Here is a 23984-nt window from a genome sequence, read left to right as displayed (position 1 = left end):
AGAGAGAGAGAGAGAGAGAGAGAGGGAGGGAGAGAGAGAGAGGGTGGGGGAGGCTTGGAAACAGCTTTTTCTTCTGCATTTTGCAGCTGACTAATTGAGATGCAAAGAGTGACCTGGATTCAAGAATCAATTATTTTGAAGAGGAAAGAAGACAACTTTTAAAGGAAAAAGAGTTTCCAAAAGAGAGCAAGAACATGCTATTCAATAAGTCCAAGTCATCAAGGATTTAAAGACAAAAGGGTTAATACAGAACTATTTCAGGCAAGACTGGATGTTGTCTGTGTTAAAACAGAGGTGTGAAGGCTGGGGGTTGGGGAATTCATGTTAAAGGCAAAATCTGTATGTGGCATTTAATGACCTCTATAAATGTCCATATGTGCGTCTCTTTTGGCATAAACGTTACTCCTGGTGTGCAATGGGGGAGGGGGTTCACTCTGCAGAAAAGGGAGGGAGGGAGGGAGGGAAAGAAGGAAGCCAGGCAGCTGAGGGCAGCCCCTCCCTCCCCCAAACCCCAACTCTGATCCACAAAGAAGGCAAAAAATGCTAAGTCGACCTTTGCGATCCCATTAATTGAAGTAATGCCAAGCGCCAGGAAAACGAGAAGATCCCGGCAGTTCAAATGGCTGCAAAGATCGGTTTCTAGTTCAAACTCTCAACAAGACTAACCAACTAACGGTCAAAGCAAACTGGGGAACTCAGGGTGAGCAGGACTTGGTTCTCTTGTGGGCGCAAAGAGACTCGAGACTGATGACTCGCTTGACCCCTTCCTCCCTTCAGCTCAGCCTGCTCATCTCCTACAAGTAACTTCTAAAAGGGAATTTGCATTTTTCCTGAAAGGTGAAATCCCACCTCGGGTGCAGATGTTTACTGCCTGGTGAGGCAGTGCTACTGTGGGTGACCCAGGGTCTCTCAAAGTTTGCCTGGAGAAGTGGAATATTTCAAACTAGGCCAGCTCTCTGGCCTGAATAACTTCGTTGTCCCTTTCAAAGGCGTTGCATTCTCCAAGAGCGACAGGTTCAGGAATGAGGCTAACAAAATGCCCTTCTGGCCCTTCCAGACTGCGGGCATCGCCCACTGCTCCTGCCAAGGGGATCTGGAGGGCAGGGATCAGTGGCAGCCCCGGAAGGAGGAGCCCCTGTCCTCTGCGCATGACCAAATGGGACCTTATTTCAGAAGGGGTAAGCAGCCTACTGCCCTCTCTACCCGGTCGGGGATGGCAAGCAGGCCAGAGGGGACGCTTGGGGAAGCTGAAAGAAGCGATAGGAGGTGGGGGAGGGGGACCTGACCCTCTCCACAAGGAAGACTCGCGTTCCCTGTTTTTCTTCACCCCAGAACTCAGTCGGCCGATGCACAATCAAGCAAGGCAGAGGAGGCTTGAGAGCCCCGAGACATGTGGCTCTCCAGGGGCCCAAGTGGAGCCACAGCCTCCCCCACCAAGCGTCTGCTTGAGCCGGCCACAAGCTGTGGGGAAGAAGAACCCCAGTGGTAGGCATGGGGCACAGCTCTCCAGAAGGTGGACATCCCACAAGACTCAGACCATCAGGAGAAGGCTGGGGAGCCTGGCCTTTCAGGGACGGGGCTGCAGCAGGCATACAGCCGCCCCCTTTGGAAGAGGAGGGAGGGAGGGAGGGGGGGTGGCAGGAGGGCATGCACAGAGCCCGCCCCCGCCCCCCCTGGAGAGGCCATCTCTGTGGCTGAGCTGGGCAAAGACAGATCATTTTCGAGGCATGGCAGGATCGACCTGGCCCCAAGCTAAGCGGCATCATTCAAAATCTCTGGGCCCAGCAGGAAGCACCTCTGGGAGGAGGACAGCCTGGAGACCAGAGCAAGAGATGAAGCCGAGAAAGCTCAGCTCCGGGTGAGCCTCCGGCGGTCACCATGAGACTCACTGAGAGCCTGCAGGGGCAAAGCAAAGATAAGGGCCGAGGTGGCGCAGTGGTTAGGGTGCAGTACTGCAGGCCACTTCAGCTGACTGTTATCTGCAGTTCGGCTGTTCAAATCTCACCGGCTCAAGGTTGACTCAGCCTTCCATCCTTCCGAGGTGGGTGAAATGAGGACCCGGACTGTGGGGGAAATATATGCTGACTCTGTAAACCGCTCAGAGAGGGCTGAAAGCCCTAGGAAGCGGTATAGAAGTCTAACTGCTATTGCTGTTGCTGTTGCTAAAGCAGAGGCTGCAGTCTGAGAGCTGGAAAAGAGAGAACAAGGGTGGCTGGGCCAGCCTGATGACGCACTTCCCGCTCCTTTATCCCACCTTCCTCCCAGGTAGGTGAGGGCAACTCTGGAGAAGGCTGGCGCTCGCCAGCATGGACTGGCAGAAGGCGGGGCTCCTCACAGCCTTAGGGGGCACTGGGACTAGCCTGTCGAGGGCTTAAATACCTTCAGGGGCAAAAAGACAAAATCCCCCCTCTTTTTACGAACACAAAAATTGCTAACACGTTTAGGAGAAGGAGGAAAGATGACAGAGTTAATCTAACATGGCACCACACCATTCACAGAGTCACACTAATAACTTGTAAAGGCAGACGATAAATGGGTTGAGAGAAACCTTTCCCTTCTCAGAGAAGTGATGGGTCTAATTGTATCCTGAGTAATATATGACTCTAGTCTGACCAAAATGTATTACCCCATAACGCCACTTTTGCTTCTCAATAGTAAACAGGCTTAAATCAGGCAGCTTCATCAGTTCTCAAGCATCCATTCCCCAGAATATCTAGGCAGAATATCTAGGCAGCCCACCGTGGCTTTCTGGGGGCCTGGCCAGCTGAACAACACGCAATGAATTTTTGACTTTAACACCAACATTTATGGCCCTTTCCTGTTTTTATTGATTCATGCCACCAGATGCCAGACAAAGGAGCGTGGGCGGCCTCTTATCCAACAGCTTTTTTCCCCAGAAAGCTTCCCATGTATGATACAGCTGGTAGAAGCAAAGGCCTTTTCCTTAGAGATACCGTGTATTTAATTCTCTAATCCAAATTAAATTGTGACAATTGCTGGCATCAGATGACACTCAATGCCCAAACCAATCAGCCCCAAAGCAGCTTAATGCCGTGGCCTAGTTCACACCACACAGCTGGGCTCCTGCAGAAGCCAAAGGCGAATTTCAGCTGCATCAGGCACATCGTTAAACTTTTCTTTCTCATCTTCTAAAGCCCTCGCCTCAAACCAAAACCTGGCATCAGAATCTCTTGCAAAGGCCTCTTTCAATACAGATGAAATGCTACTTTTTAAGTTAAAAAAGCCCATCCAAAGCAAGAATCGCTTCCACAAGTTCCAAGGGCCGAGTGGCTGTGTGTGAATGGTGGCTGTCACGTGGGCAGCCAAAGGACGGCGCCTATAGGCCTCGGTTCTCGCTCCCGCGGGCCCTTCTGGGGACAGAGAGGAGGGCTGCCAACAGCTGGCCCCTCTGAGCTCACCCCGCCTGGCTGCTTTACCTACGGGGAGCCTTGATTGCCAAAAGAAGGACTCTGTGATGCTGGTGGGAAACTGGTCAACTGGGATTAACTATGAATTGCCCTGATGTCTGTTTCTGCCTAGGTTTTGTCTGCTGTGGTGTCAGTCACAGAATATGTGACTGTCAGCAAAATGCACAAAGACCAGTGGCCAAAGCTGTTGGCTTGAGAGGTCCGGGACACCTTTTGATTCATTTGGCACACGCATTGTGTGTTGTGCCTTTGCCTGAATTCAGTTAAACTCTTATTTTTAATTTTTAAACGTTATTTTGATCATGTGAGACAGATCTGCATAAACGTTCTAAGAGCGAGCCTCATCTGGGACCAAGGGGAGCGAGAAAGGTTTGTTTGCACAAAGTTGTGGAAGGGCCACCAAAGGACGCAACGGCCGTATCCGGGTGTGCATCCGAAGCTCCACCGCCCTCCTGGCCCTGGGGCTCTTTCGGGTTCCAAGGAGAGAGGCTCACAGAGGCTCCTTGGTCAAAGCAAAGTCCACCACCAGGGAGCAGGGAGCTTGGCTTGCAAGGAGACTTCGGCTGAGCTAGGGGTGCAGTGGTGAGAGGAGTAAGTGAAAGGTCTTCAGAACTTAGAATTCTAAGAGGAAGAAGGGGCAAGAAGAAATAGCTTAAAGATAAAACAAAAGAAAATTGAAAAAAGAGGAAAGATAAAACTAAATGAACCGAGAAACAGGAAAGAACCTGTTCCTCTAAGAATCCATAAAATAATCAGGAACTTGAAAACAAGCTAAAAGAGCTCAATAGACTGATGAATATTATCTGACGCACCTAGCATATATTGTCTGCTCATTTCAATGCACATGCAATGTATGGTTTAGTATGTTTGCGGAGGAAGGCAGCAGGAAAATGTAGAAGGTGGTCAGAGAGGATGTAACCTCAGTCAGTGGGGAATGAGGAGGGACGGGCAGCCGGTGCAGGGAATGTATCAAGATGTTGATTTAAGATGATGAACTTTGGAGAGAACCAACCTTTGATAGCTTCTCCCTGCCTAACTGCAATAAACGAAACGCCTTCACTGTGTCTTGGCTGGTTATTGGTCAGGCAAGGGTGCCATTGGCAAACCTGTGAAGGAAAGTGGCCAGGAGCACATAACAGCCTTGGGGGCTCATACGGGATTCACATCCCTTCCACCACCGGGAACCCTTGGACCCCCTTCCTCCATATCCTGGCCCAAAACAGGAAGAAGACAGTATTGTACCTACAAGGTTCCAGGTTGAGCCACCTGCACCAGAGGACCCACCAAAGGAAACCAAGGAATTAGCTGAAAATAATCAGGATTTAGAGGAGGAGGAGATGAAAAAGAATAAGGAAGCACAAGGAAAAATGGACCCTCTTACATGGGCCCAAGAAGACAACAGAGGAGGGGTACATACGGGCCCTTTAAAAGTGACTTTAAAGAACACTGGTGAAGTAATTCACCAGAAACCGTGTAACCTTACATTGGAAGGAAGAATGGATTTAAAGCCCGTGGTGGAAGGGCTGCTGAAGGATAAATGTGTGAATGGGCTGAAGTTAAACCATGTGAATGCCTGTGTTTGATCCTCACCCCCAGACTATGAAAGGGGCTGGTTACTTTGATTCCCGTTCTTACAAAGGAACCATAAGTTGCAGGTGTTTCATTGTGGAGTGAGTGGAAGGGCAATAGTAACGGTTACAATGAAGTGGGGGGAAATGGAAAAAAGGCCCATGGAGGAAAAATGCCTTTGAAGATGTGGGAGATAAATTAATGGCAAATGATTTACTGAAGACAGAGAGAGAGAGAGAGAACTAAAGGGCGGCCATAAAGAAGAGGGGCCAACTTCATTGTTATAAAGTGTTTAATAGAAATGCAATAGTTCGAAGTTAAGAAAGAACCTAGAACTAGGAACCTAGAATCAGGGGAAATTCCCTTGACTGTGGGGGCAATTAATCAATGGGATGATTGTCTCCAGAAGCTGAGGGTGCTTCATTACTGGAAGTTTTTCAGAGGAAATTGGAGAACTATTTGTCTGAAACGAATAATGTTTACTGCTTCATTAGGCGTTTGGGTTAGTTAGAGGACCGCTAGGCTCTCATGCAACTCTGCTAGTGTGTGGGGGAGAGAGAGGGTTGGGCGGAGAGCCAAACACCCAGGTTGAAGGTGGGTCAAACGGCAGTAGCCAAGGCCCGGAGTCGCTGGGGTCGGTTCCTCTTCAGTAGCCTAAAAAGAAGCCCATTAAGATCCTCCCCTTCCTGCCTGGTGAGAGGAGGGTGGCCAGGCCAGGGGCCCCACCGGGACAATGGCTGCATTCCCAAGCCGGGGCAAAGACCAATGTTCGTTTCGTGCCGTTCCCATTGCATGTAACACGTGCTAAATACAGTGGTTCTCCATGGACCCCTGGGGAGCCACAAAGGCTTGGAGAAATGCCTTACGTCTTGGGGTCCCTCGGCCATGGTCTGTGGCCACAAAAGGTATTTAAAGGGGGCCTATGATGAAGAAAAGGCTGGAAACCACTCTTAAAGATATAAATTACATTAAAATTATTATTATATGTCATTTTTTTTTCTCTTTGTCCTATTAAAGGTTTTAGAGTGCTCTCCCTGGAGACCGGTTTTCTAGTTCAAGCTAGAAATGACCAAACAAGATTCCAGATCTTTTGGGCTACAAACATCTAGCTTGAAAGGGAAGCGTAAGTGGAAATGGTGCAACTGAGTCCTTGTCGTGAAGACATGCTTGGTGGTGCCCCACGGAGGCGGGGGGGGGGGGAGAAGGGGATTTCAAGAGGGCGATCACCATCTTGAGGTGCTTCCTGAAGGGCGAGAGGCCTCCAGCCCTGCCACCTTCCCTCAGCAGCAGAAATAAGGCCATTCCCTCTGACTGGATGTAATTAGGCCATTGGGGATTATATGTTATTGGACCTGATAATTAATTACCTTTCATGTAATTCTGGTCCCTGATGACTTTTTCCTAGTTGTAATTAGAAAGTATAGTTGAAAACACTTTTATTTTATGAGGCTTCAAATAGCAGTAGACTTATATACCGCTTCATAGGCCTTTCAGGCCTCTCTAAGCGGTTTACAGAGAGTCAGCATATTGCCCCCAACAATCTGGGTCCTCATTTTACCCACCTCGGAAGGATGGAAGGCTGAGTCAACCCTGAGCCGGTGAGATTTGAACCGCTGACCTGCTGATCTAGCAGTAGCCTGCAGTGCTGCATTTAACCACTGCGCCACCTTGGCTCTCATCAAATAATGTTGATGTTTATTTCTTTTATTTTTCTATGATGGATAAAACATTATTACCTGAAAATCTTCCTAAATAAGACAACTCAAAGCTTTCCAGCCTCTTTTTCAGCCATCCTCCATCCTCAAACTCGGCCGGGAGGGGGGGGGGGATGGGGGTGGGGGGGGGAGGTTCCCTGTTTAGAAAACCTGGAGTGGGAGATGTTCAGGCATTTCCAAGCAATCACAAACCACAAACCCCACCTCAACAATCATGGCAACGATTTGGCTTCAAAGAGTCCTACTTGCAAAGGGCGAAGGGCCTCTTGGGCAACAAGGGAGTATTTATTTGGAAGGGTTTTTTAGGAGTCGACATTCGCAAAACAAAGGATGCTGCTCTGACTGTCTTTTCGCCTTCAGAGCCTCTAACCTGAGACACAGGAACGGGGGGGGGGGGGGAATCTGCACTAGAATACTTTCACCTTCTGGCGAGGGAAGCCCAGGTAGGAAACGGGCAACATCTGTCTTTCGGACTCCAGAGGAGGAAATATAAAAGGATCCAGTAGGCAACGGAGATCAGCACCAGACATCAGGCAGAAGACAAGAAACGCCGGAGGAGGAAACTGGCTGGGCAAGGGGCTGCACAGGCAAGCAGACCCCTCCCTCCCTCCCTCCCTCCCTCCCACCTGGCTGGGAAATGGATGCCTGTCGGCCAGAATCCCTCATCGTCTCAGCTGGACGACTGCAGGAACAACTGAGCTCAGGGAGCCATGAGGACTGGCGTCGTTCTGCCTTTGTTCTAGATTTGGCTTCTGCTCCCCCGAGTGAGCCGGGGTGTTAAAGGCAGGCGCTTGGGCAGGAGCCTGACTTGTTTGGAAGATGCCAAATTGGCTCCGCTCGGCATTTCTCTTGCCGGGTTTCACTTACGGCCTCTACCTGGCTGCAAGGTAGGGTGACCTTGTTCCTGTTTCTGCAGACCTTCTGGGCCTGTCTTCTTCTCACACCGCTTGCATTCCTCTCCTACGGCTGCATGTCGCATTGGCTGGTTTTTGTCCTGATCCCGGGGAGGAAAGCAAGGTGAGCAAATTGTACTCCAGCAATTCGCCTGGGCTGCGACTCCAATCCTTGGCTACCAATTCTGCGGTTTGTCCAGCCAGCCCAGCCCATCTGGCAGGGAAGACCTGGTGTGTGCAGAGCTCTGGAGCCCAGGCAGGAGATGCTAGGAGACCTCTGGGCCCCACAGCTCAGTGCAGGGGGTTCTGGGGCCACAGGCGGAGGGAGCCCTTTGCTCGTCCTCTCTCCACTGGGGCCCCTTCCCTACGGAGCACCTGCTGGGCTCCCAGGTGTGGAGGTGTCCCTTTCACAAGGAAGCCTCTGTGGGTCCCTTCCTCCACTTGCATTGGGGACTGCACAGCAACACACATTGTTTTTCATTTAAATCTGCCAGCAATAAAATTTCCCTTGAACTCAAGAAGAGGTTATGAACTATTACACATATTTCTTTCTTTATTGTTTGTTTTGAAAGACTAGAGAAGGAATCACCAAAATGTTTTATTCAATAATGAATAATGAAACAGTAATGAATAAAACATGCCCGTTTATTTGCCAGTCTACTTGCCTCACTGTTAATTATTACATTTCGGGTTGCTGTTTGTTTTTCCACTTTGGCCACTGAATAAAATAAATGGGGATTCATGGGCCGCAGCAAAAAATGCTCTGGGTGGAAATGGGAGGTGCGGGTGGCCTTGATTGCCCCTCACTCAGGGCAGAGGGGAGCCGGAAGAGCTCCCTTGCCCAGTTTGCCCTTGAGCTTCGGCAAAGAAGCCCAGTGAGGAACATGGGAAGCTTGATGGAGACCTGAGAACAAATGTGGGAGGAAGCGTCTTCAGATGCATTTCAAAGAAAAGGGAGAGAAAGTGGAACCCTTTCCCAGATGCTCCGGGAAGGCACTGAAGGCCCCACCTGCTAACAAACACTTTGGGTCGTATCTCTTCTAAGGAGGAACCAGGCTCAAACAAAATACCTGGAATCATGGATGAATCACCATATAGATGCCAAAGTCCAACCTGGAAGAACTGTTGTGTCTGATCTCTAAGCTGGAATACTGCAATGTGCTCTACATGGGGCTGCCCTTGAAAAGCACCCGGAGACTTCAGCTAGTACAGAACGCGGCCGCGCGAGTGATTGTGGGCGCACCTCGGTTCGCCCACATAACACCTATCCTCCGCGAGCTGCGCTGGCTGCCTGTAGATCTCCGGGTGCAATTCAAGGTCTTACTTACCACCCATAAAGCGCTCCATGGTAGTGGATCTGACTATCTGAGAGACCGCCTTCTGCCAATAACCTCCCTGCGTCCCATCAGATCGCATAGAGCGGGCCTCCTCCGTATTCCATCCGCCAGTCAGTGCCGACTGGCGACCACCCGGAGGAGAGCCTTCTCAGTTGCTGCTCCGACGCTATGGAACAATCTCCCCGTGGAGATTCGTACCCTGACCACAGTCCAGGCCTTCCGCACAGCCCTCAAGATCTGGCTAGCCCGTCAGGCCTGGGGATAAATTTTCTTGCCCCTCCCGAATACTGAGTGAATGTTGTGTTTTAGTACTTTTTAGTTATTTCACATTTTCTTTTGTATTTTGTCTTTCACTCCCCTTCCCTTACTATTGTAAGCCGCCCTGAGTCCCCTCAGGGAAAAGGGCGGCCTATAAATGCTAAATAAAATCAAAATCAAAAAAATCAAATCAAGGAAAATACTAGGGAACAACTGAGAGGTGAACGAAAGAAAATATCACCTTCAAGCAGGGGGAAAGGAGGCACAAAATTAACCTGGCATCAATTCTTGGGAATATTAGCAGATCATAAAGACAACTATCTGAAAGCATCTTGAGAAATGCAGTAATTATTAGCAGTCAGCGTGGATTTGTCAAGAAGGCGGCTTATCAAAGCAGGCTTATTTCATTTTCTGACTGAATAACTTGCTTAGTAGCAAGGATACTAAGGAAGACACTTTGCCAAGTGCTTCCATGAAATCAAGATAAATTATGTCTACTTCTTTATAGAAGGGAGTGTCACAGACATAAATTATCTTGAGTTTATTAAAGCACTTGACAAAGTATCCCATGATAATCAAACAGTTTGGTAATTAGGCACCGTTGGCACAATTAAGTAGATACCTAGTTGATTGAAGGGACTAAACAGAGACTAAACAGAAACCCCTGGAGGACGTGGTATCTGTGGACTGTTCTGCATGAAATATGGAAGGGGACTAAATAACCAAGAATATCCTCCCCATTTCTGCGAGATACACTTTTTCAGCATTAAAAGACCAGGTGTTGCAGCCCGACGTCTCAGCCAAGGAAGCTGATGTGAGATTCCAAGTAATGGCAACTGACCTGCCGTTCTTCCAGGCAAGACTCTTTTGTGGGTACAAAACAGGCATGGCAACACTCTGTGGCAACGTTACCCTTCTCCTACATAGCTTTCCCCTGCCCTTTTCAAACTGGTAGTTGTGTCTTCATTACCTTTTCTACAGCATTTCCTTCCGTTCGAGAGGAAACCAAGACGGCTGCTCAGCCTCCTCTTTCTGCCTCTGTCACAACAGCTTTTCCCCCAAAAAAATCCAATTTTAGCCTAGCTAGCTTACAAAAGCCAGAGGGAAGTGGGGGAAGGAGCTGTTTTACAGTCCACTTCCACTCCAGGCCTGCAAAAGGGCCATTTCTCTATCCTGGTTTCCTATTCCTGGAAGCAAACGAAGCCAGAGGTGGGGAAAGCAGGAGAATTGCTGCTGTTTGAACCTGCAGAATATACGCTGGGCACGGAGGGAGCTGCTTGTGCAAATGCTATGAGATCTGCTAGCTCCAGCAGTGAAGAAAAGGCTTTGTCCCAGTACTAGGTCTGCTTTCTCACAGTGCAGCAATGGGTACAGAGGACATCTGAAGGCAGAGAGCAGGATGTGCAGGAGGAGGAGGAGGAGGAGGAGGAGGAGGAGGAGGAGGCTGGAGAAACTCATCCACATTTATTCCATTGGGCATCCAGACCAGGAGAGCAGCAGCAAAGGTCAGCCGTTCCTTCCGTGGCCTCCTCAATTCCTGGCACTGCAGAAGCACCCAGGACTCCCCCAGACGGGCGAGCCAGGAGCCTCCCTGGCTGACCCCAGGGCACTGCCTCTCTTCCGGGTGCCTTTGGCAGCTCAGAGCCCCTCCAGCTTGGGGGAGGGGGTCAGCCTGCAAGGGCAGCCGGGGCAACATGGCAAGTGGCCCCCAGCTGTTGAAATGGGGCATCTGGGGAGGGGGGGAGCAGATAAAAGAGCGAGGCCCAAACTCACAGCCAGCCGTCCAAGGGTCTCTTGGCACAGACAAGGGCGTGATCCTGACCCATGCCCTTCCAGAGGGAGAGGCAGTCCTGGCAAAGACCTCTGGATGGGCAGGGCACCCGTCCCACCTCTGCCCCCCCCCCGCCTCTCTTTCTTCCTGCCCTGCTGCTCAAAAGGTTGCAGGGGTCATCACCAGCCCCACCCACCCAAAGGTTGTGAAGAGAACTCTAATCAGGAAACGCCAGGTAATCCTCACTTAGTGACCACAATTGGGACCAGCTACTGCTTAAGCAGAAAATCGTGTGAGTGCAACTGAGCTTACAACTTGGCAACTCCTCTGGTTCTTAAGTGAGGATGTCACTAACTGAAAAATCACACAACTGCAATTTACAATCTTGCTTCAGCTTTCCATACTGTACAGTTTGAATTCTGTTTATTACAAGTCAATTGTGACTTACACAAACAGCGACTACGGGGTTGAGATGCTGCAACGGTCGCAAAAACAAGAACAGATTGCAAAGTTAGTTTTTTGCAAATGGCCACTGCGCAAGGCAGTCAGTAAGTGAGGATTGCAAGTGAGTGATATAACAGGACCAGGCCTGTCTCCTTTATTTCGCCCCTTTGATAAGGTCCAAAAAATCCACACGCTCGGGTTCCATTACCATCTTGCCTATCCAGGCCACGTCCCCACCTTTGAAACGGCCCCCCTTCAAGACCCCAACTCTTCCCCAGCACTGTAGTCCCCCCACACACACACAGGCTGGTCTGCTTTGTTTTGTTTACTTTGCTTCCCCCCCGTGACTTTTATGTGGATTTGATTGTTGTTGCTGATGCTCCAGCCGTGAGCTGAGCAACAGCTGTACAAACCAAGGCAGTAACGGAAGAAGAGCACAAACTCCCTCTAAGAGAGGCCGGAGGTGGTGGGTTGCTCCCGGATCGGGCGAACTGGCAGTGGCGGTGGTGAGAGGCTCCGCCCACCCAGAACCAGTAGTAAAAAAACTGACAACCCCCCCTGGAAGAGGCCCATATGCACTCATCCAGCCAGCTGTGCCTCCTCCGTCTTCCCTCTGGGGCAGTGATGGGTTTCAAAAATAGTTCGAACCTACTCTGTGGGTGTGGCCTCCTTTGTGGGAGTGGCTTTGCCACCCATGTGACCGGATGGGAGTGGTTTGTGACCGGATATGAAGATGCAGAGTACACTTGTCAGAACCACCTTAAATTACCTCACACACAGCACTGGCATGCATGAGAATACGATGTGAACTTGTTTCTTAAAAGGCATCTTTGGTTTGCGTTAAAACAACTTCAACACACGCAATGTTCTGATTGCACCACAAACGCAGTAGTCATCCTTACCTTTCACAGAGGCACTGAGTTTTATAAACATGAGCATGATAGTGTAGAATAATCATCTCCAAGGACCAGTGGTGGGTTTCAAAAAAATTTTGGAAGCTCTTCTGTAGGTGTGGCCTGCTTTCCGGGTCCACTGGTGGAAACTCTTCTAACCGGTTCGGTAGATTTGACGAACCGGTTCTACCGAATAGGAACCCACCTCTGTTCTGGGGGCTCCCTCCCCCCCACCCCCCACACGAAGGGCGGGGCATTGTGTGCCATTCCCTGTCTCCCCCTGGCCTTTCCCCACTCCCTGCCCAGCAGGCTCTGCTCAGACCCAGCGTGGGAAGAGGCGTCTGCTGGGTTCGCCAATGACCTCCCCCCCACCCATCTCCCCCCTCCCCCCACCCTTCAATAGGAAGGTAGGACAGGGATGCAGGCTGGGTCCCCACTCTGCCCAGGGGAGCCAATGGGGTCCCCTCCCACCTCCCCGCCCAGCAGCTCCTGACACGGGGAGGAAGCCCACTCCAGGTCTGCTAGCCAGAGTCAGATCTCCCCCACTGAAGCCAGTTCCGCTGCACCCAAAGTCCCCGGAGGCCTCCTCGTCGGCCTTTCGGTGCTCTTCTCTCTACATGGAGCATCTAGCTGAAAGTGGGGGAGGTGCGACTGCGGCAAATAAAGAGCAGAGAATAAAAGGAAATCCGTACCTGCCTTAACAAAAGGCAACGGCCGCGTTCCCCAAGCTGGCTCTGCCACACCAGCTACCCAAAATATGGCTTAACCGTTTGGCAGGATTCCCTCAAGGGCTCCCTCCAGCCACGCCAGCCCCACAAGGGCCACTAAAGGGGCACCCTGCAGCCCCAAACGGCCCCGGTCCTACCTTGACTCCACGGATGCGGAACTCGGCCAGAGCCCGGCTCATCTTGGAGGCTGCCGTGGGGTGGTCCTTGCCATGGGCGATGACCTTCACCAGGAGCGAGTCGTAGTGGGGGGAGATGATGGCTCCCTGGAAGGCAGAGGCGCTGTCTAGGCGGATGCCCATCCCCTCGCCACTCCGGAAGACCTGGAGGAGAGGGGCCAGAGGTCAAGTCCAGGAATCACTGTGGATGTCCTGCACCAGGGAAGAGGCAGACCCGTCCAAATGCAGAGTCCCCCGGAGCCCCTCCCCCCGAACCTGGTCTGTGGGCTGCAGCGGAGGGAAAATCGTGCTCTCTGATTCTGTCCTCCGGATGTGCATCCCGACTTACATTCATGTTTTCTTTCTTTTTCTTTGTCGCCCTGTTTCTGTTTTCCTCTCTTTCTCCGTATCAAGACCATTTTTTAAAAAGCAGCTTTTCAGAAAAGCTGAATGCACGAGTAGGCGAGGCCAAGTCTCCAGGCCCCAAAGAAGCCCCACCTAGCCCTGTGGCTCCTTCCCTGGTTAGGCTGTTCCCTGGCCAATGGTGCCAGTGCCAGGGATCAGCTTCCATGAAGCTGGAGCAGCTTTTGCTGAGTGGACCTGGACCAGATTCAGGGCAGGTGGGCTTCGGAGGCTGAGAGATTCCTTCAGCCACCCAGAGACCCAACAATCCACAGTGCCCCCCCCCCGGACAACTCTAGCACACGCCTACACCCCCGCAAGAGCCACGATAGCTTTCCCTGGGAGATCAGGGCCTTCTGCTCCCCCTTGGTAGCCAAGGGGTAGAGCGCAGAGGCTGGTGACCACCTTGTAGGTCGGGCTCTGCAGCGTTGCTGGACACAAGGCTGCCAGCTCAGCCTCTAAAGCAGTGGGTCTCACCCTGTGGGTCGGGACCCCTTTCACAGGGGTTTACCTAAGACCATTGAAAAACACATATTTTCAAAAAAATACGGAAAACATAAAATAATTTTATGGTTGGGGGTCACCACAACATGAGGAACTATATTAAAGGATCGCGGCATTAGGACCAGTGCTCTAAAGGGGCTGGGGGAGGGGGGGCTCTGGCATCCTTCAGCTCTCCCCCTCCCCAGTGTCCAAGGCACTGCCTGCAGAGTCAGAGGTCAGCTGGCATGTTTCCTGGAATAAGCCTCAGAGAAGGAGGAGGATTAGCAGTGGCCGAGGAAAAGAAAACGCATCGGGCCTTGTAGGTTTTGTGCATGGGGGGGTTTCTTTTTTGAATTCTTTTTGAATTTTATTTTAATACAAACATTTCATCATTCGTTAAATAGTGTGTCATCTGGGTACAAATTTTTTGTGTCATAATAGTTAAAGCTTATCACCATATTCATTACGCATATCTATTCTTATTTTAATACTAGTACTTAAAAGTTCACATATCTATTGTTATAACATTTTTCTTAACTTATTTAACTTTGTAATACATTACTTTCCTATTTATTCTCTAACCATTGATAAAATAGCTCCCATATACTATAATAATCAGATTCTTCCTTTTCTTTTCCTTTAATTGCCAGTGTTCATCTATTCATTTCTGCACATTCTAATATTTTCTTAATCACATTTTCATCTGTAGGGATCTCTTCACTCTTCCAATTTTGTGCAAATACAAATGCAGTTATTATATGAATAATCAAATACATATTTTCTTTACTATATTTTTCTGACAAGATACCCAACAAGGTTTTAGATCAATATGTTGCTGTGTAATCTTCTCCAACCACATCGAAATTTTTGCCCAATATTTTTTGCTTCTACATATATCCACCACATATGATAATACGACCCCGGTGCCTGATGAGATTTCCAACATTTAATTGATTTGTCTTTAAACATTTTTGCCAATGTTTCAGGTGACATATGCCATCTATAAAACATTTTATACAAATTCTCTTTGCAGTTGTCATTGTTAGTTTATAATTTCTATCCCATAGTTTCTGCCATTTATTTAATTCTATTGTATGTCCAAAGTTTTTTGCCCATGCTATCATTGTTTCTTTTACTCGTTCTTCTTCCAATTTAATGTGCAGTAAATAATTATACGATTTTTAACGCACTCTCTTCTGTTCTTGTCAATCTTATCCAATTCTGTCAATTCCATATAAAAACCAAATAGTTTAGCATCTTTTTCATATCCAGATAAGATTTGCAATTGTGTATATCAAACTATATCAATCCCTTGTTTTTCCAATTCTTGTTTCTTTTTAGTTCCCCTTTTCTGACAAAATATCTTTATATCTAAAATTTCCCGTATTGATAATATTTGGATATATTAAATGCTTCTATCATTGAAAGCCAAACTGTTATCTTCAAGTAATGTTTTTCTCTTAATTTTCTCCTATACTACTAATAAAACATTTCTTATATAATGTCTTTGAAAATAACCATGTATCTAATTTTTCCCATACCATAAAAAGGCAGGCCAACCCAATTGCAAGTCATTCCAATGTCAATAATCTTTCTCAATACGATCCATTCTTTCGTCCATGTTAACACTGCTGCCTGGTAATATCATTCCCAATTTGGTAGTCCAAACCCTCCTCTAGTTCTTGCATCCTGTAACATGTTAAAATTTATTCTTGCTTTCTTCCCCTGCCAAATAAATTTCACTATTACTTTATTAAGATTTTCAAAATATTTTTCTCCAATTTTATTGGGGTTGTTTGGAATAAAAACAATAATCTTAGTAATACATTCATCTTAATTGTTGCTATTCTTCCTATTTTTGCAAATTTTTCCAATTCTCCAAATCTTTCTCGATTTGTCTTAATTATTTATAATTATCTTCCTTAATCGTTACACATCTTGCAGTTAATTGAATCCCTAGATATCTTACTTTCTTAGTAAATTGGATGGCTACTTTCTTCCTTAACTCCCTTTTCTGCTTCTCTGTAACATTTTTCACTAATATCTTAGTTTTCTCTTTGTTAATTTTCAGCCCTGCCACCTCACCATATTCTTCTATTCATTCTAATAGTTTTGGCCCTGTTTCTTGCAGATCTTCTAAGATGAATACCAAATCATCTGCGAATGCCTGTAATTTATATTCTTCCTTTTTATTTATTGTTTTTATTATTCATATTTTATCTCCTTGTCCTCTCTTATATTTCTGTTTAATACCTGCAACCTCAATACAAATAGTGGGGATAGAGGATATCTCTGCCTTGTATCCCTGCCTTGTACCATTCATAATATTAACCTTTTCCATCATATTTCCATTTACCATCACCTTTGCCGTTTGTTTATTATAAATCATTTTAATCATGTTAATAAATCTCTCCCCAAAGTCCATAACTTGTATCAGCATAAATTGCTAGTTCACATTATCAAATGCCTTCTGTGCATCAAGAAAAATCATTGATTTATCATTTGTTTTTCTGGATGTGCTTCATAATATTCCAATATGTTCAAAATTATTCTCATATTGTATTTGATCTGCCTCTTGGGTAAAAAGCCATCTTGGTCTGTATGTATAAATTCATTTAAAAATCTCTTTAATCTTTCTGACATTATTGAAGTAAATATCTTGTAATCCGCATTTAATAGGAAAATTGGTCTATAGTTTTTTATCTGTTACAAATCTGAGTCTTTTGGTATGAGGGTGATATATGCCTCCATCCACTAATTTGTTATCTTTGCCTCTACCGGTAATTCATAAAATACTTACAACATTGTATTGCTTATAACATCTTGTAGTGTTTTGTACAGCCCTGCTGGTAATCCAACTGGACCCGGTGTTTTACCATTCTTTCATCTTTTAATTGCCTATGTCAATTTCATCATTGTTATCCTTTCCTCTAATGTCTTTTTAAATGTTTCTGATATTGGAGGTAATTCAGCTTTTTCTATTTGTTTTGTTTTTTCTCCTGCAATTGTCTCTTGTTTATATAACTTTTCATAATAATCCTGAATTATTTTCTTTTTTTCATCATTTTGATAACAGACAGTCCCTTCATCATTAATTAATTGATAAATTAGCCATCTTCCTGGTTTATTTGCATTTTCAAAAAGGTTTTGCTTGGAACTCTTAATTTTTTGTGCAAAGTCCTCTTTTTCTATGAAATTCAACTTATGTTTTTTCAAATCCATTTGATTTCTTATATTCTTTTTTTGTGGGTCTTTTTGTAGTTCTAACTTGTACTCCTCTTCTAGGGTTTTTTTGGGGGGGGGGGGTTGTCTTTTATTTTATTTCTTTTGCCCACATATGTCATTGCCAATCCTCTAATATATGCTTCGGCTGTGTCCCATACATTTTGTAATCGGGTTTCTTCTTTTTTTTTTCTTTTTTAAAAAAGACCAACTCTTTTTCCATAAACTGAAAAAAATTCTTTTCATTTAAAATGGTTTGATTTAACTTCTATTTTTGTCTCCTCCATATAATTTTCATCAGATGAAGATCTGCCCACATACTTGTTTCAATATTTATTTTTTGTATATTAAATAATAAATCATCTCACATCTCCACATCATGTCAATTCTAGGCCAAGACATGTGTCTATTTGAATAAAATGTATATTGACTTTTCTCCAGATATCTTTCTCGCCAAGCACCTTAAATACCCAATTCTTCTGCCATTTTAAAAAAATGGAAGTGTTTTCCTAGGTTTCTCATTTCTCTTTGTAGTTTCATAGTCCAAATCAACATTCACAATTGCATTAAAGTCGCCTACAATACATATACTTTCATACTCCAATTCTATTATTTTCCTGTATAGTTTACCATAGAATTCTTCTTGATTGTCATTTGGCGCATATATCGCAACTAAAAGTATTTGTTTATACTTCATTGTTATCTCTACTGTTAAAATCCTCGCTTCCTCATCCATAAAAAATTGTTTAGCCTTTATTGTTTCTTTGATGTACAATGCAGCATCATTCTTACTTTGATGTGTAAGCGAAGCATATAATTTTCCCATTTTGGGGTATTTAAAAAAAATATGTTGTTTTTTAATTTGTAAACAAATTATGTCTGATTTTAATTTCTCCAATTTATTAACAGTTTTTTCGTTTTTATTACTGAATGATGTTAATTGATATTAATTTTACTTCTTCCATATTTTACTTTTACTTATTTTGTTGCCCTGGACATTCTCATCTTTCTTGTCTCTCTTGATTCCTTTGCCCTATGGCTCCTCCTCTTATTGCCATTTCCTCCCGATCCTTAACTGCTTTCTCTCTTTGTTCTTTGCCTCTCTTCCTGGTGCCGAACCTTTCTGGTGCCTAACCTCTCCCTCCTCTCTCAGTCTCTCCTCCTCGTGTGGCCCCAAGTATTGATCATAAAATTGTTCTGCTTTCTCTATTGAATCTAGTCTACGTCTTTGCTCCTGCCAATTCACCAAGATTCCCTCAGCTATCAGCCATCTAAAATTAACTTTTGATTAAACACTTTGCCAGAAACTGGTACTCTCTTCTCAGATCTCTAACTCTTCTCGATATTTGTTTCAATGCTACTATTTCTCTACCCTTCTACTTCATTGGATTGTTCCTTACTCTCTGCAAAATCTCTCGTTTTTATTGCTTTCTTGGTAAATCTAACATGCACCTCTCTGGGTAAATGATTCCTCATTGCATAGCTGGTGTGCCCTCTAAATATCTCACCAATCTCATTCAGAACTCTTTCCTTTAGTTTCCTCCATCACTTCTGCCAATAACTCTGCCATTATCTCTGCTAAGTTTTCCTCTGTCTCTTCTTCCGTATTCTGAAATCTTAAATAAGATTTGGGGGAGAGGCATAGTTAGCAAGATGGTGGCAAGATGACGCATCCTTTGGGGGCTCCCGAGAGAACCGTCAATATCTTTGCTGTCAGGGGAGTGTCCTTTTGGACCAAAGCCGTCCTGTAGGGACGGTAAACAAGGGGAGCACATGCCGACGACCTCAGGGAACCCGCAAATTCCCTGATTGAGTTGAAAGAAGCTCCCTAAGCCAATAGCTGAGAAAGTGGCCGCTACGAATCTGGGGCAGCCACTGCAAGAGCATGGAGGCAGAAGAGAGATGGGAGCGATCTGGATGAGATATCCTTTTTTTTAATATATACATTATTTCTCTTTTTGAAATTTTTGTAAGAAGAACCTCCTTGGAATATCAGAAGAGAGGAGAGTGCAGCTTAAACAGAGGAGGTGGGAGTGGGTTTTTTCCTTCCACCTCCAGTAGAACATCAGTGAGGAAGGTGGATGGAGCCCAAAGGATAAAGGAAGAAAAAATAAAACTGGCTTAGAAAGATTGGTTTGGAGAGTAAAGTCAGAAAACCAGACTGGATATCTTAATTTTCAAATTGGGGATTAATAACTAAAACTAAAGTGATTATATGAGTCTTTTTCTTCTTTTTATAAAACTTTTTTATTCTTTCGTTGGAACTGTGCCATCTAGAAGCACCAGGGTAAATTGGTGGAGATAAGAGCAAGATGTGACCTTGGGAGCCTGTGAACTGAATTGATAAGAAATTGTTTTTATTGATAGAGCGTGGCACGTTGGGAACTTTGCGTTTTCTGCTGGAATAGTGTTGCTCTTGGAAACTAAAAGGTGAAGCAGTAGAAATGGATTACAGAAAGTTTTTCCTTCTTTTTTTTTCTTTGAATACTTTGAAATAAGACTATGATTTTTTAAAATTCCTTTCTTTAGTGGCTGTTCCTTGTCTTCCTGTTTACATTTTTATTCCTTTTTTTCCCCTTGTGGTAACAGTGCAATTTTTTTGGGGGGATGAAAATAGGATAATTGTAATTTTGGGGGCTGGTGGGCTGATTTGGATTACAAATTTATTTTTCCTCTTCCTGAGGTAATTTGGATTAAGGTAAGAAGAACCTGAAGAAAAGAAGTAAAGCTACGAGATTTGGACTTGGATTATAAAAGTTATTCTTTTTTTCCTTTTTCTTGGTTTTTCTTTTTTCCCCCCTTCCTTTTTGTCCTCCATTTGTGGTGGACTTATATTTGAATTATAAATTGGATTGGAATCATAATGACCTATATTTGGTGGATTACAAATATCAAGATATTACAAGGTGAAGAAAACAATATCAGCGTTATCTTCAGCACCCTCTGCTACAACCTCCAACCCCTGCGGATCAGAGGACATTGGATCCAATGGCACAAGGGGAAACTAATACAATGCCCTTAGAATTAAAGGATATGACACAAGCTCTTTATAAAGATTTGAAGGAAAGAATAGACAAGCTAGATGAGAGAATGGAGAAAGTAGGAGAATAAAAAGATGTTAAAGGGATCGTGGAAGAAAACGAACAACGAATACAAAAAGTAGAAGAAAAAGCTGAGTCAACAGAAAAGATTACAGACTCACGACTGATAATTATTTCTTTAGAAATGGACCGGGCAGATTATTATATAAGATTCCAGAACATGGAGGTATGTGCATATGTTTGTGTACACACCATCAATGACACCCATGGCCAGGCACAGATGCGGTTGATGCCAGGAGCTGTAGGGACCCTATTCCAGTGATGAAATCTAAAAATTTTCCCTACCGGTTCTCTGAGTGTGACTTTGTGGGCATGGCTTTGTGGGCATGACTTGGTGGTCAAACAGCTGATGCTTGAAACCTTTTTTTTTTTAACCTTTTAAAAGCATTTTTTGCTAGTGGTTCGGGAAATGGAAGCATTTGTTACTCCCAGTTCCAGTGAACAGGGCAGAACTGGTAGCATTTCACCCCTGCCCTATTCCTGCGAACGTCTGAGGGCATCTCAGTTAGTCCCAATCTCCAGAGCTGCTTTGCCTGGTCCGAGGCTGGCATCTCTATTGGGCAGATCAAATCCCACCAGGCTCAAGGGTGACTCAGCCTTCCAGCCTTATGAGGAGGGTAAAATGAGGACCCCGTGTCAGCCCTGCAGCCATGTTCCTTTTGGATCTGACACACGTCTATTCTACTACGCTGTTTCGATGGTGGGGAATTGGGAGGGGGAATGGTACGGAGTAGAATATTATGCAGCCAAAATAAAATTCCTTTCTAGATTGCTAAGGTCATCCTTGTCTTGGTATCTCTGCACCTCACCGGAACTGGATGGGTGGAACTGCCAACATGGCAGTGGAAGATTGAACCATGTGATGGACTTGGGGGCGGGGGGGGGGCAAGATCATGAACTTTAACTTGGGTGGGGAAAAGTAAGAAGCTTCAGATTCGGGTTTTCCCAGATGTACCAGCATGGCTCTCTTAATAAATTGGAACTTTGAGGAGTACTTTGCCTTGGACTCTGATTTAATTTCGGAGGCCATCTGGAACGCTGACACCCAGATTGTTTGGGGGAAGCGGGCTGACTCTGTAAACTGCTTAGAGAGGGCTGTAAGAGGACTGTCAAGGGGCATATGAGGCAGTGATGGCTAACCTTTTTGCCAAAAGCGGGGAGGTCCTGCGCATATGCTCCCACCCAATAACTCTATGCGCGCAACCCCCCAGCACATACCCCAGGCCTCCTGAAGCCTCTGGAGGGTGAAAAATGGCCCAACACGGAAACCGAAAGTCCGTTGCCGAAATTCCGGTTTGTTCGTTGGGTTGGTTTTTGCCCTCCGGAGGCTTCAGGAAACCCTCCGGAGGACGTAAAATGGTGAAAAATGAAGGGTGAAATCAGCCGGCCAGAGCACACATGTGCGCTGCAGCTGACAGGGCAACACCTTGCGTGCCCTAAGAAATGGCTCCGTGTGCTACCTGTGACACGCGTGCCACAGGTTCACCATCACGTATCTAAGGGCTGTTGCTACCTCACCCGCCTGCAATGCCACAAACGGAAACCATTTTGGCACAGGGTGGAGCTTCAAGAAAGCCCTTCACACACATACACACAAAAGCCTCCTGCCTTTCTGACACTTTCCCAGCTGTTCCTCTATACTCCATGGAGCTGCACCTGCCCTTTGCTGCCTAAGGTGCCGTGGATGTGGTGGATTTGGAAGGGTGGCAGCCACGAGACCCACTGGGGACAGCCAGAAACAGCTGCCTGGACTTGGACCACTTGAGGAGAACCGCGGCGCCAAAGGAGGGTGGAAAAGAGCCCCCCCCCCCAACCATCACGATGCCATCCAAGGAAGCGGCCGCTGGCTGGAACTGGTCAAGGCCTTGTGGAAGAGACGTCCAAGGCTCGGACACTTTGGGAAGACCAAAGTCTGGCTTGGAAGAGGCGGGATGTGTGGGGAGCCCAGAGAGCTACTGAGGGTCCCCGGTGAGGGAGGGGCTCAGTGGGTGCAGAGCCAAAGGCAGCTGGCCTGCCTTCCTGGCATACGCTGCTGCTTCTCCTCCTTCGCTGTTCAGGCTACTCGTGAGAGCTGCTCGGAGCCCTTAGTGCTTTACACACTGTAAGAACATCTTGATTTAGATGTTGTAAACCAGGCAGACAATTAGGTTTTAATCAATTAGGCAGGACTTACAATTTAAATAAAATGAAAAGTATCCCAAACCAATTTGGGAAAGCAGAGTAGGGGGCTTCTGCTAAAGACATTTCCGGCCCTGAATGGCAACTCTAACTGGGTTACTTCAAAAATCAGGAGTAATGCAGAAGTTATGTCCCAGCCCTCTTTCTCTGCATCTGCTACCCGAATTCTCTAGCCAAGGAGGGTCCCGATTTCCAAGTGGAATGAGATCAAAGACCTGGCAGGTATTTTAGAGGCCACGTAGTCCAGCCTTCTGCTGCTCAGTGCAGGATTTGCTCAAGCAGCTGATCAGCTGTTGCTACAGCATTTGAAGACTCCAGCAAAGAGAATCCCACCTGTCACATGGTCGATTCTGCCCCTGGATCACAGCTCTTGTGGTCAGAAGTGCCTCCCACTCCTCTGCTCTGGAGGCTGTATTTCACCGTCCCAAAAGCCTTCCTCAGAGCTCCTTCCATTTGCCCCTCTCTCTCCACCGGGAACTGGGCAGGGGGCTCCACCTGAGGCCTGACCAGGACAAGCACCTCCCAGGACCTGCTCCTTGTAACCCCCCGCAAGGAAGCTGCAGCACCCAGCCAGCTCACATTTAACTCAGGGGCAACAAGGGCACCCGGATCCCTTTCACAAGCACCTCCACTCTCAAATCAGGTTTGCTCCAACCAAGATTTGTGCCTTTTGCTTTTTTACTTGCGGCTGGACGGCAAAATGTCCATCCATGACATACCCCATAAAGTCAAGCCAAAATTGCCCAGTGGGCGCTCCAGGCTACCTTCGGGCAGAAGGCTCAACCAGCTTAGCACCTATATTCTCACACCAAGCTCAGTTTGGTTAGCATTAATCTTCACTCACGTGGTCTGGCTTGGCGTGTGAACCCAGCCGCTTTCTTAGCTTATCATGGCACATGTTGTGCAAACTTGAAAAATGAGATAATTTGGAAATCAAGGTGGTTGATGAATGCACTGTGGCAGTGAAGCCTTCCCACCTCACCACAGACAGGAATGAAATCTTGTTTCTAGGAGGCTGGGGAAACGTGGTGCTGGGTGCAGAGGACAGGTAGGAAGGTCACTCGAACACAAATCCTGCAGGCTGCAGAGGGGAGGGGAATGCGATCAGTTACAGCCCCCCTTCCAAATTAGGGATGACAACTCCTCGAAGCACAACAGCACGTCTCTCGCCCCTCCCCCGCTTCTTTTCTGGCCGACAAAAGAAAATCCTTTGTGAAATTGTGGCTGGAAGGCAGGTGTCTCTCCGTGTCTGCCCGTTGCAGAGCAGAGCTCACAGGTCTCCTTGGCAGAAGCTGCCCGGGTCCTGAGGGGTGACCGCTCCCCAACAGGACCAGCATCTGGCAATTTGACCCGTGCTGGGAGAGGTCTCCAGCTGCAGAGACACATCTTAGACCACTGGCATTCCAG

At 46.6% G+C, this 23984-nt stretch overlaps 1 protein-coding gene across 4 annotated transcripts in view; it reads right to left on the bottom strand.

The window, feature by feature from the left end:
* Positions 1 to 23984, bottom strand: part of PC (pyruvate carboxylase) — a 130306-nt gene that overhangs the window by 34153 nt on the left and 72169 nt on the right. For all 4 annotated transcript variants that reach the window (XM_087702963.1, XM_087702966.1, XM_087702964.1 and 1 more), the window contains one exon: positions 13174 to 13356. In XM_087702963.1, the coding sequence (XP_087559089.1) occupies positions 13174 to 13356 (183 nt within the window). The remainder of the gene's footprint in view (positions 1 to 13173; positions 13357 to 23984) is intronic.

Source organism: Thamnophis sirtalis, unplaced genomic scaffold (assembly GCF_051295495.1).
Source record: "Thamnophis sirtalis isolate CommonGarterSnake01/CBP01778 unplaced genomic scaffold, rThaSir2_p1.2 scaffold_18, whole genome shotgun sequence".
NCBI lineage: Eukaryota > Metazoa > Chordata > Lepidosauria > Squamata > Natricidae > Thamnophis > Thamnophis sirtalis.
Note: the sequence above shows the minus strand (reverse complement) of the source record. Positions and strands in the feature narration are given on the sequence as shown.